The 13,684-nt window shown below is 36.5% G+C and overlaps 1 protein-coding gene across 1 annotated transcript; it reads left to right on the top strand.

The window, feature by feature from the left end:
- The first annotated feature begins 6,874 nt into the window (after positions 1–6,874).
- LOC104542809 (ephrin-A5-like) lies at positions 6,875–13,162 on the top strand. Its single transcript, XM_010187252.1, has 4 exons — positions 6,875–6,971; positions 7,856–7,921; positions 8,313–8,393; positions 13,041–13,162. The coding sequence occupies exons 1-4, from the start codon at positions 6,875–6,877 to the stop codon at positions 13,160–13,162; spliced, it is 366 nt and encodes a 121-aa protein (XP_010185554.1).
- Positions 13,163–13,684: the final 522 nt, after the last annotated feature.

The following is a 13,684-nucleotide window of genomic DNA, read 5'->3' as shown; positions in this document are numbered from 1 at the left end:
CTAAACCATTCTTTGATTCTATGATTCTATAAGAATGAGTAGATAATGGACACTCAGTAGTTTAATTTTCTTGGGATGGAGTCGTGTTTATGCTAGCAGAACAAAACTTGCTGATATGTTGGAATGAAAGAACAAACATACAAAGATTCTTTTTTAAATTAAACTCAGGTATTGGTGAAAGCTGGGATTTCAAAGGAACAATATTTATCTGTTTTTAATTTTTTATTTTAACACTTACTTACTTACAAAGATAAAATGATTGATAAATCCTTTCAGGTAGCTTCTGTTTTGATTATTAATTTTGAAGACCCCTTTGTTTTCCTTAGGTGTGGGCCTTACTTCATGTATGCACACAAAGGAGTGTTTTATTGATTCATTAAATTCTAGCTAACTTCTTCAGTTCTACTATTTATGCAAATTTGTAACTTTTTTCAATCTAAATTGTGAGAAGAATATTAATAAGTAATTCTGCATTTACCTGGATAATTTGCATACATTTGTGTTGTGTGGTAAATCACATTAAAATCTACAGGGGAAAGGCTCAGCTCTTCTAACAACTAATGGGCTATTTTTTTTTTACTTGCACAAATTGAGAAATATTGCCTGTAGCAAGCATAATGGAAAACTGCATTTTTAATGCTCACATATACTCATTTCTTTAAAAAACAAGAAACAGATGGCTGTTCTTAAAAATAAAACTTTCTATGTGTAGCTGACATAGGATATTGAATGCTAAAACACTTCAGGTTGGTGGAATTATGATTTGCAGGTTGTATAAGGTTGCCTGCATATTGGATTTGACTAGTGGGAAGGGTATTGTGCCTGAAAGGGCTAGAGGCAAATCCCTATAAATATTTTCTCCTGAAGACATTGTCTGTAACTTACAGGACTAAGAGAGTGGAAGGACTTTGTGAACATAAATTTTTGATTTACAACACACAGTGTCCTGTGTATGTAGTTGCTGCATGTTCTCTCCTTGTGGTGTTTCTTCATGTGATTACAGAAGTTAGAAGTGCGACTTGTTTTGATTGAGCAGTAAGTGCTAGGTGTCTACTCCAGTTATATGCTAAGTGGCATCTCTATTTAGTGTGCTAAGCAGAAGTTCAAAATCAATTATCTATTGGATTCTTAGTCTGAACCAATACTTCCATTCAGTGCTTGAGGTTGGGAAGCCTTTATCAGTGCCAGAATTTGTGTAACACATAGAGGGTGCTAGTAATAGTATATCTGCAATGAACTGAGGTGAGATCTTGGTGAGATTTTTCAGATCTTCTCTACAAGGAGACTATGCTTGCTGGACATGTTAGCAGAGAACAGAAGAAAACATTCATCACAGTTTCTGAATATATAGTGAGAACAGACTTGTGTCCAAAGTGTTTAACAAATGCTGCTTTATAGTCTTTCGGAGAATACTCCAAGTACACTGTTAATAAAAACTTGAAATACAAAATAGTAAGAGAATTATAATCTGCAGAATATCTGCATCTTTTTATATCAGGACCATGAGGAGATACAGTGTGGGGTACTGGGTTTCTGCATAAGCAAATGATGAACCTTTAACAGTGTCCTCCCTGTTCTAAAATAAAGGTGCAATCTAACTGACTTAGATAGATAGAGGGCTATTTGTACACTGAACAATTCCAGTTTTGCTAATAGGGCCCATCGTGGATTGTGCCTTGAATATTAAATATATTTGTAGTGCTAAGTGAGTATTTGAATTGCATTTATGATTTTTTTTTTATATCAGGACTTGTATCTTAGGAAAAGGAGCGATGCTGTCATTAGAAAGCTAAGAATTAGTGAGGAGACAAGCAGAGGAAACCACTGATTACCTGTGAATATCAGTAAACAGTACTGTTGGGACAATTTTTATATGCAACATCCTAAAAGAAACTCAGGATAGAAAATCAGTCTCAGATAGTTGCCAGCCAAACCGCTGCCTATCTCATGAAAGAAAATACTTAATTACAGCTTTTGTCACATGACTAGCTGGTCATAATAGTTACTTTGAAATTTTAATACATTTGCTTTTTTGTACATTTACTTTTTAATTACCTTATTTTGTAGGTTGATTGGGACATATCCTGATGACTCTGTTAAGGAGTTTTGGGGATTTAACATAGTAAATTAAACTGCAAAACTTTGTCAAAAAACCCTGCACTGTTTTCTGTGTATGTTACTTTTTGTTCTCTATCTGTGGCTTTCTGCATACATTAAATAACTCTGCTAAGCCTTATATGGCTGAGGAAGGACCTGTTAGGTTATGTTAGGTTAGGACCTGTTATCACAGAACTGCTTACGAGTGGGATGAGGGGAGCTGTATTTTTTTTTTCATATTTAAATATAGCGAGCAAATACTGAAGTATTTATGGTTTGGCTCTAGATGAGAAGAAAATAACTTTCTTTGCTGTCTTTCCTTTCCTTACATGGTGTAAAAATAGTAGCCAGAAGTGGTTCAGAGAAGAGAAATTTTCTCATCTAAGTTGTCTTTATGGTCCCATATTTGGATCCAGCTTGGATCTAGTCCTATGTCCAGTAGTTTATTGTGTGGTTTGGGTTTTTTTCTAGTTCAACTAATGGAAGAGAAATTTTAATTGAACCTCGTGAAGTTCAACAAGGTGAAGTGCAAGGTCCTGCACCTGGGTAGGGGCAATCCCAAGCACAAATACAAGCTGAGTGGAGAATGCATTCAGAGCAGTCCTGAGGAGAAGGACTTGTGTGTGTTGGTTGATGATAAGTTTAACATGAGTTGGCAATGTGTGCTTTCAGCCCAAAAAGCCAACCATATCCAGAAGTGTGGCTAGCAGGTTGAGGGAGGTTATTCTGCCCCTCTACTCTGCTCCAGTGAGACCCCACCTGGAGTACTGTGTCCAGTTCTGGAACCTTCAGTGCAGGAAAGACATGGACCTTCTTGAGAGAGTTCATAAAAGGGCCACAAGATGATCAGGGGGCTGGAGCACCTCTTCTATGAAGACAGGCTGAAAGACTTGGGGTTTTTCAGCCTGTGGAAGAATCCAAGACCTTATCGCAGCCTTCCAGTACCTAAAAGAGTCCTACAGAAAAGATGGGGAGGGACTTTACATCAGAAAGTGTAGTGACAGGACAAGGGATAATGGTTGTAATCTGAAAGAGGGGTAGATATAGATTGGATATAAGGAAGAAACTCTTTACTGTGAAGGTGGCACTGGAACAGGTTGCCCAGAGAAGTTGTGGATGCCCTATCCCTGGAAGTGTTTAAGGTCAGGTTGGATGGAGCTTTGAGCAGCCTGGTCTAGTGGGAGATGTTCTTGCTCATGGCAAGGGAGGCAGAACTAGATGATCTTTAAGGTCCCTTCCAACCCAAACCATTCTGTGATTCTATGATGATTATATGATCTCAAGAATACAGAGATCATTACTTGAATTTCTTCTGAATAATGGAATTTTCCTATTAAAAAAAATAATGAAGAGACCAAACCAGTTATTTTAATTATCATTGAGGTGTTTTCATATATCTTGTGATTTCAGAGGGATTTTATTGTGCACTTCCTTCTAACTCCAAGTCTTTGTGTAACCATGAAGTCTAAAACATGTTCTTTAAAAGAGAAACCTGGAAGTTTGTCATGAAGTTGCTGGTAAAGTAGGGCAAGGAAAGAGTAAATTATAATAGGAAATGTGATAGCATATAGGAACTAGCAACAGTGCAGAGTTCTTCTGTTTTACATTGTAATTCTTTCTGCCACAAACTAAGCCAGTCAGACCTTTTCTATTTTAATATAATTAATGGAAAAAAAGAGGCTATAACCTCTTATGCTTCTTATAAGGGATCTTTTTTCCAAAGGTTTCTTTTTGTTGTGCAGCAAGGTTTCAATTGCCATTCTTTTCTTGGGATTTTTGGCTTTTGAAATGGAAAGTGTTGCTTGGGACAGCATCAGAGGCTTCCTGCTCTCAGAACTGGACTCTGTTTTATAGCTAATACCACATTTAAAGTGAATGAATAGAAAAGCCTTACACCAAAGCCTTAGGGACTAAGCTGGTTTTGTGTAGAAAGAAGGATGAACTATCTCTTTGCATGACTTAGAATAGTAATACTTTTTGTATACTATGGCTAATTTCACTGGAATGTAGCAACAACAGCAATAGTTTACCTGGAAGCAATTTTAACAGATCTGAGTTGACAAAAAGCAGTTCTCTCTCTCCTCTCTGGCCTTCAGCAAATGTTGCTCTCTTGCAGGCATGCAAGCGTGTCAGGGAATTTGCCGGACTCTGCTGCATTGGAAACCCACCTTTCCTGGAAACTAAAACACCTTTAAACCACTGAACTTTCTTCTGCTAATGCTTTGGTCTTTTCTACCTTTAGGTCCTAAAGTCAAGACTTGATTTTTTTTCTGTTGCAGTCAGTTTGAGAGGAGATTTTTTGTTCAAACTGATCCCACAATTTTTCATGTAAGCTTCAGCTTTTCTTAGGTCCTAGCTTCATCATAACTTCTGCTTCAGAAAAAGCATATTTAGCATTTATTTTAAGTATATATTAATATGTGCCATTTATAATTTCTGCTGTGTTGCTTTTGTCATTTGGTATTTCTTTGTAGCTTTTGGTCAAATTTCTGGTTGGTAAGTCACTCTGATTTGGAGTTCTGTCCTCTTCTGCAAGAGTTTGCCATTAAAGCTACTTTCATGTAGAAGAATAGGACTTCAAGCATCAACTTGAGTTCAAGCTTTGAGGCATTTGCTTACAAAAAACCCTAGATGTAATGAGGACTCTTGGCTTTCAGTAGTAAACAGCAAATGTGATGTGCCTAACATTAAGAGAAAAAGTATCTTGAGCTTGCTGCTGAAAGAGGGGAGAAAATAATCCCAGCTGTTGCCATCATATCCTGGACATCTTAATCCAACAGGCAGGGTTTTTATAGGATACTGCTGAAAATATTGCAGAATAAAGAAGACGGAGGAGAGAACAGAACACTACTGACACACTTTCTGCAATGTGTATGGGAGGAAGACAAATGATAGAAGCCAACCTGATTCTTTCCTGTGGGTGAGACATCTGGTCTTGAGGAAAATACTGCAGCTGGTCTGCATTTTTTCTTTTAAGATGAAAAGGAGAAAAGAAAGGGAGGGAGAAGGAGGGAAGAAAAAAAAATTAGTGCATTCATTGTGCTTGCCAAACAGTTCTTAATTTCTCAGGAAGGCCAAAGAAGTTGCAGTGTATTCCTTTATACCATTTTCTTGGTTATTGAGGCAGATGTAAGAACAGAACAATATGTTACTTGATTTTTTTTCATTCTTATTATTCCTTCTGAAACAGTAAAACATAGATTAAAAAGAAATCTTTCTGGGCTTACTGCAAACATTGACAGTACCCAATTTCCCTGGAAAGGAAGACACTTTTTCATACTTACCACTAAAGCTGGATCCGTTTCTGGGATGATGAGTTAAATGCAACTGTTATGGTTGCAATAGTACTGCAGTTCATGGTATAGTCTATAGTACAGAAACCTGTGTGAGGACTAATGTAAAAAGATTTAAGCATGGAATAGATTTTTTTTTTCCCCAAAGAAAAAATGGCCAATCACTGTTGTTTGCTTTGAAGTGTGTGCAAATATTATGTACACGTATAAACTTTATATATACAAAGCATTAATTTTCTGTCTTTTTCCAGATAGAATATTATTAGCTCATAGCTATCGTAGCTAGTCAGTGGTATCCTGGTTAATCACTGACTAACAGAGCATTCCAATAAACAGCAGTGTGCCCAAATGTGCTTATTTTATGGACATAAACAACAGCATGTACACATCAAAGCTAAAACTTGCCTTTAAATAAATGTGTGTCATGATGCACTTCTGAAATAATTTCTGATCAGGAAAAATTCATTAGTATTAAAATTACTGTATGGACTCTATTTTTGCTTATGTTGGAAATGTTGTTTCTGCCTTTATGCTAGTACTGTGTTAATAACTATAGGATTCTTATCTTTTGAGAAATCTACAGCTGCTTGTTTAGTCTGAGCAAAGCATTTAGCCAGTTGAGAGCCACAGAAAGGACACAATTTCCTGAATATAACCACAAAGTGCAAATACTGTGCCCTAAATAACACACCAGTTACTGTAAATGTCATTAAAGGGGGTTTTTCTGACTTTGATTTAGTAACAGCCGACAGCAAAGCCAGCTGTTAACACTTCTTAACTGCTTGCAATTGTGAAGCAGGAGGGCACCATTTCTACACATTTTTGTCTTTTGATTAAAAGGAAACAATTTTTCAACCACTTCCCAGCAGATGTAGAACCACAGCATTAGCTGTATTGAGCTCAAACTTTGCTCTTTTTGTGTTTGTACCGCATTTGCTAGTTCTTCTTGGTAAGCTCTTCTAGGAAAGTCTTGATAAGAATGTGTTTGCTGATGCGTGCCTTGAAAACACATCATCAATGACTGAGGGATTTAACTTTAAGTTAGCTGAGGAGCCCTTTATTGCATAGAGAGTGAGCATAGCATGAAGACAAAGTGTGTGCATTCAGGAGTCTGTATATAAATAATTTTAGTTATCTGTCACAAACGGGGACAGAATTAATAAAAATGGATGTAACAGTGATAACAAATTAACATTTTGCAAGTCCAATCATCTTTTGTTAATTTAGACAGCTTCCAGTAGTTGCCATTTTCTGCAAAAGGCAACTTGTCCTGCCGTAATACAGAGCTTTTTGAATGAGGTGGAAAATTAGGCAATGAAATATAAATTGCATTGCTGTTCTTCAGGCAATATTTTTCAGCTATAGCTTTTCAGGGTTTCTTCAAGGGCAAAAAAATGTATATGCAAATAGTCATTCACAAGTGAAAATCTGCATGCCTAAGTCAATTTATGTGGTTACCAGTGTGCATGTTGAACTGCAGGCCAATGTACAATTTCAAAATTGCAGACATTGATGAAAGTTATCAACGTGTTCAGATTGCCAGACAATATGCTAGGGAGTCCAGTCTGTGGTGGCAGGCAGGTATATTTCCCTATGATCCTGTATTTTGAGGCAAGCACAGTTCTATAAAGGAAGTTTTCAGAGTAGCACTTGTTCCTGGGAAATAAGCAGATGATGACAAGAGTCTTATGTATGTGATATTTTTGCATTAGAGCTAGACATGTTGCTTCCACTTACTGTTTTTCTCTTAATGTAGTAAGTACTCTTAAAATAAAATACTTTCAATGGGAGATTATGAGGAAGGGCAGAAAGAAGGAATAAGCATGTTTTGGTTTGTTAGTTAAGTAACATGAGTAATCATGATTTGACTGAAGCATGATAAGTGTTTTCTCAACAAAGGCAGATGTGTGGGAGCATATGGAGGCTGATTCTGCTGTAGAATTTAATGTTGTGTATTTCTACTTCTGTGGGAGTAGATAGATAGTTCTGTTTTAGCATCGTCACCTTCAGTGTAATTTGGGGTTTTTTTCATCCCTTTTTGGGTTCCTGAAGTCTGTGGCCTAGTGTTTCAAGACTAGGTTTTCTTTAACTGATCTTAATTACTATTATTATTATGTGTATTTTTGAGTAGATGCCTGCATTACAGCAGAAAACATTAAACAACCACTTGACAAAAAGGTGTGGAAAGGTGAAAGGAGATAATGAAATATTGAAAATACCATGTGCTTCACTTCTTCTGTGTAAACTAATTTAAAAAATGAATTAAAATAAAATCTACAGTACTTTCCCTGCTTTTGCATAATCATGATACCTTGTGCACTTGAAGTCCTTACATGCAGAGGCTGAAATGTGTCCAGCCCTTCAGATGAAGGGAAGAGAAAGGGTATTTTATTTTGGCACAAAAGATTATTTGCATTTTCACTCTCTTACTCTTCCACTTGCCTTTCCTTCTTCCCTATTTACAGCTTCTGCGATCCCAGATAATGGAAGGAGGTCCTGTCTAAAGCTTAAGGTCTTTGTGCGACCAGCAAGTAAGTTCTTCGTATTAAGCTTTTAAGGGTGGCTTTCTAATACATGCTTTTCTGTGTGATCTAGTAAACAGCAGTAAATCTTTTTTTTTTTTTTTACTGTTAAATCTTCTGTACCTGTTCTGCACAGCAACATTTGTGTTATGATTTTCATTGTATTTCTCATAATTTCTCAAGCTCTGTTTTAATTACATGGCAGTTGCTAACTTCTTGTTTCTTAAACTGTTGTATGAATGGAAGACTATACTGGCAGTTGAACAAGTACCATAGACTTTAAAATATGAGTATGTTTAAAAATATATATTAAATAGATAAAAAAGAGAAGAAAAGAAAAGTGGGAAGTTTAAGGGTGTCTCACTAACATATTTGGCTGTTATCTCTATTTTTGTTATAGACAGCTGTATGAAAACTATAGGTGTTCATGATCGTGTTTTCGATGTTAACGACAAAGTAGAAAATTCATTAGAACCAGCAGGTTAGTATGCTTAGAGAATCTCTTTTAACAAATGCATGTATCCCTCTGCTGTTTCAGGACTTTTTTTTTCCCCTCTTCTCTCTGCATGCTTTACATGATACAACTGCTCTGCTTTTGCACATTTCTAGCAGTGCTAATATCTCTTACGGTATATTTCCTGTATGCTTGTTTAATGCAGAGGAGGAAAAATGTTGCTTTATTTGGTTTTTGGATGATGTGATTTAATAAAATACGGTGTGTGCCAGTGTAAAATTTCCACCATTACCCTGAAGTCACTGGCCCATCCAAGCCAAACACCCAGCATGCTGGCAAAGCACTGTTTACTAACTGGGCCCAAAGTTTTACAAGTAAAGTCAATTGGCACATTTCATTTATTATGTAATTTAAAAATACTTTCAGAAAAAAAGAACCATTTCATATTTAATGCTGGACTGACAGAATTAGTGTTTAAGAAATTAATCCTTTAAAATTATATATATTTGTATGTATATTTTGTTATGCAAAGTATAATTCTTACATACACACGTGTGTGCATGCGCACGCGCGTGCACACACACACAGAGTTATATGTAAATTCCTATCCTGTTTTATTGAAGCAAACTTAAGTTTTTTGGGGGGATTTTCTGCCTATGTTTTGCAAAACACTGCCTGAAGAATAAGAATAATGCTTGCTATGGTAAAGTCCCCCACCTGCCCAGGGCAAAGTTACATTAACCTCCATCATCAGTCAAGCTAATGTGTCTCTCACATGTGCACATGTACTGTTTGTATGGCTCAGGTTTCTGACAGATAGAAGCATGTTTAATTCTAGATGTTTGAGTAATCCCACCAAATTAAATGGGATGGCTCATGACATTAAAATTAGGTGGCTATATAGGAAAAGTATTTGCAATAGTAGTTTTACCTGTTTATTTCACATGTACCTACACACTGACACAGTTAAATAAACAAATTATACCAGACAAAATACCTTGCACATACCATTTTGGATGTACCTTAAAGAACAGATTACCAATTTTTTTTTTCTTTTGTGCTATTTGAAAGTGATGTCCCATTTGGTACGAAGTAATATACTATTTTTTTTGCTTTTTGTTATCTGCAGTTCCTTTAACTAAAAGTCATTATTTTTACAGAAGTATAAATAAGCCTTTCACAAGTTACCCATTTTGAATTATTTAACTGTGGATGCACAACAGATTTTATTATTTTTCTTTAAGAGGATTTTCAGAACTCTTCTAAAAATTTTGGTTTTGAGAATAAAAGCTGTTATCTAAGCAAATCTAAATGCAAGGAGGGTACATGTAAATACATTCGTACATTAATTACCAGTATTCTTCTACAGAAGGTATTAGGGGTGAACTTTCCCTATCTCTAGGTAACCTATGAATCTAGTAACCCAATGCACTTTTTAATGTTTTGTGGTTTGGTGAACATAGGCTAATTAATGTGTATTTCTCCTGTTGTTTGTTTTTCAAAAGACACCATCTGAGTAATAAATGGCTGATTTTAGTGAACTTGCTGAGCGTATTTTTTCAGCAGTGCTGCTCACATCCCATTAAATGGCTATACCTAACTAGTATCATCACAAAAGCATATTGTTAGAAAGCAACAGACAAATCAGGGAGCCAAAATCATACGAAGACCATCCTGCAATCTGAGATTAAATACTATATGTGTTACCTGAAGGAAAGAATAGCTTTAATAAAAAGGTTTGCTACCAAAAAGTTGCCACTCCTGACATCGATCTATATTTGCATTATTATTTGGACCAGTCACCATTAGGTAATCAGTCATTTCCCAGATCTGCCAGCTGCTGTCACACTTTTCTGTTTTTAGGTTGTTAGACACGTGGATCCTGTTCCATGTGATCTGCATCGTGTACTAATTTTCCTGCCTATGGTGTGCATCTCCTGATCCTGTACTCTCCCCTAGCCTGCCACTGTCTTCTTCCACAGTAGAAAAAAGAATTGGAAGGCAGCAAATTACTTACTGTCACTTTTCTTTTAAAAATCACCATTTGTGTTATTTTTGAACCCTTGCAATTTCACTAGTTTTGCTCAGGAACTTGTAGAAAACTGGTCTATAGAGACCAAACTTGTTTTAGAAGTTATGAAAGTAGTTGGCTCTATTCCTCCTCTTCTCTTTCTCCTTAATAATAAAACAAAAAGGTTCCTAAATAAGAATTGCAGCTGTGGATATCTGGAAAGATTATACCTGAAGCATATGATGTAGAGCTATGTGATTTGGAAAATTCATGGCTGTGAAAATATTTTTTTCTAATTACTGGTGGTATTCCCAGTCTTTAGCAATCACCTTCCAGATTTTACTCAGGAATTTTGTTCTCTTCATCACTTGCCTTTCAGGGTTTAAAATAAAGCAAAACCTTTTCCTTAAGCATTAAAGATTGTGCAGCATTATAACTCTGCATCTCCAAGGAAAATAATATTTGTGAAGTGATTTTGAGATCTAGAGATGAATTGCATGCTCCAATATACGAGTGCAGAGACCTCGGGATTGCATTCACAGAAAACCCAGATGATTTCATGAAAGAAGCCACTTAATGTAACATGAAAATTAATTCTCCTGTGAAGAATGGCTTTATAAAAATGGCGTCATAACAGATCTCGATATTTTTCATTTAAAATAAGTAATCTCTTTAGGGCTTTTTAATTGTTTTGGGTTTTTTTTTGTTTTGGTTTTGTGTTTGTTTGTTTGTTTGTTTTTAGCAATAGCCAAAATAGCCAATAGTTCCAGTCATGGCAGTACCTGATAGTCAAAGAGAATGAGGATTTATTACTGCTCTACACTAGTTCTGCCCTATTGTGTTTTAGTACTTACTCATGGATGTAATTAGAACAAAACTGTTGACATTCAGTGTTGCAAATTCAGACTTATTTGCAGTTCTATTGATGATGCAAAAGGTAAAAGGTAATGCACATCAGTCCTTTCCGATAGTTTAAGTTCATCAGCAGTGAGTAAATGTTTTCAAAGTGGGAAGAGTTTACTCTAAATATATGAAGGTATATAAGAGGTAGGACAGACAGTTGGAACAAAGATATTTTTTCCATTTAACTTCTTACAGTATGATTTGGTTGAGAAGCTGGTCTTGTGAAGTACTGTATTGCAGTGTCACCAAAGTACAAGAATTAAACTCAGAACTCGGATGTGAAACAACTTATGATACTGACAACCACTGAAACTGGTAGTTTTCAATAACCAGTGTTGGCTGAAATTTTTAGATTCCTTTGGAATAATTATGGAGGAAAAGTATTAGGGTCTCCTTCAGGGCCAAAGTGCCTGGGAGTGTCTGTTACACATGGTGAGGAGCTGTGACCAAAGTCATTCCAGCCAGTCTTTCCCACTGACATCAGTGGGGCTTTCATCTGATTATGTCCCTTTCTTATGAATGTGGATGTATTTATAGCTGATCAGTGCTTGCTTTTCATACTTTTACCTTGAGCAGCACTGAAGACCCTTTGGTAAGCCTGACACAATTGTAGCATCAGTTACAAATGGAAAAAAGACTTGCAATAGATTGCTAATCTAGTTTACTGTGCATTTTGCCGTGTAACCAAACTGAGGCTGAAGAGCCTATTAACCTAAATTATGTTAAGTGCTCTACCTGCTTTTGTGCTAGGTGTCAAGGATATGAAAGGGAGGGAGCAGGTTGCAAGCTAAAGCTAGGTAATGTGAAAGGCTCCATGCCAAAGCAACATGGTGATCCCAGTAGACTGAATCCCGCTTCCCTTAGTGCCTTTAATTTGAATTACACAGTTTTCACCCAGTGTAATCCTGGCAGTGCAGTTTGTTGAGATGGGAGCTACAAGACAGATACATCATAGGTGTGTCAACATGCTTCATAAAATGGGAGATCCTATTACACTAAGTGGTGAGATACTAATAATTTTTCTGGAAATGTAGGCATTCTAAAATATGTTATGAATATATTTTGAGGTCACTTCACACTTCTTAAAAAGGTTTAGCTTACTTCATTAATTTAGTAATAAGAAAATTCAAACCCAGTGCTGACTTTTTATGGCAAGCCTCAGACAGATTATTTTTTAATTACTTCATGTGTTAGCTTTTAAAGTCCTGTTTCAAGAAGGGGAGACAGGTCTTATACCCCTGCACATCCTCAAATGCAGTAAACTTCCATGGAAATTTTATGTGTGGAAGTGGAATACATGCTTGGTCTTCCAGGCTCTCATTTCAAATTCAAAATCTGTAAATCAGTAAGGGAATTAACGGCAAAATTAATTCTGAGCATGTGCAACTCCTTTTCAAGTCCTTTTTAAAATCAGATGTTTTTATTTAACTGCCTCACTATTGACATTGCTATTTAATAAACCATCCAAAGCTAAAACTACAATGTCTTATTACAGGAGAAATCTTTCGTTCCTCAATTCACTGAAATCACTCTTTCTGCTCCTCTGGTCTTCAATGGGAGTTTTGCCAGTAAGAAATGCAAGACTTAGTCCCAAGTTGGTTACATAATGAGATTATTACACGCTTGTGAAAGTCAATGACAGCACAAGGTTCATTGCCCTATTTCATAAAGGCACTGAAATCTACTTACAGTTGTTGGCTCAGTGAGAGTTTATTAAGGATGCAAAATCTCATTGGAATGTATGCTTTCTGTTTGAACAGATGATACTGTACATGAGTCAGCCGAGCCATCCCGTGGCGAGAACACAGCACAGACACCAAGGATACCCAGCCGGCTTTTGGCAACTCTACTATTCCTCCTGGCAATGCTTTTGATATTATAGCACAGTATGCTTCAACAACCAGTCACAGAAAATATCAGGGTCTTGGAACATCAAAGATCCACCTAACTGTTCATCCCAGGAAAGGGACTTTATTGTTTTTGCAGATGTCAAATTGTTATTTTTCCCTTTTCCCTTTTCTTCTCCCTTTTAGCCTGAACTCAGCAAAAATTTTAAGGGGATAACTAGCTTCAGCACCCATCCCTATGTACCCTGTGACTTTCTTAACCCCTCCATAAAAATAAAAGGACTCCAAACGAAAATGCCAAACTATAATAGTGACACTAGTGACTCTTATTTTCCTCTGCATTCTCCTTTAGGAAGTCACCTCGGTTAGTTCACTGTGTCATCCATATGTGGACAAGGAAGAATAGTGGCAGATGCAGTCAGTGAATGATAAGAAAAGTGAGTGAAAGCCTGGGAGAGTTTTTCTCTCCAATACGATATTTATGCCTTCTCTTTCAGCACTGTAAGATGATTGTGCAAGGCATTGTGTCACCGTGTCAGGACTGGATGAGAAATAAT

The sequence above is a fragment of the Mesitornis unicolor genome, unplaced genomic scaffold, assembly GCF_000695765.1.
Source record: "Mesitornis unicolor isolate BGI_N332 unplaced genomic scaffold, ASM69576v1 scaffold39290, whole genome shotgun sequence".
Classification (NCBI taxonomy): Eukaryota; Metazoa; Chordata; class Aves; order Mesitornithiformes; family Mesitornithidae; genus Mesitornis; species Mesitornis unicolor.
The sequence above is the reverse complement of the archived record's forward strand: the minus strand, read 5'-3'. Positions and strand labels throughout refer to the sequence as shown.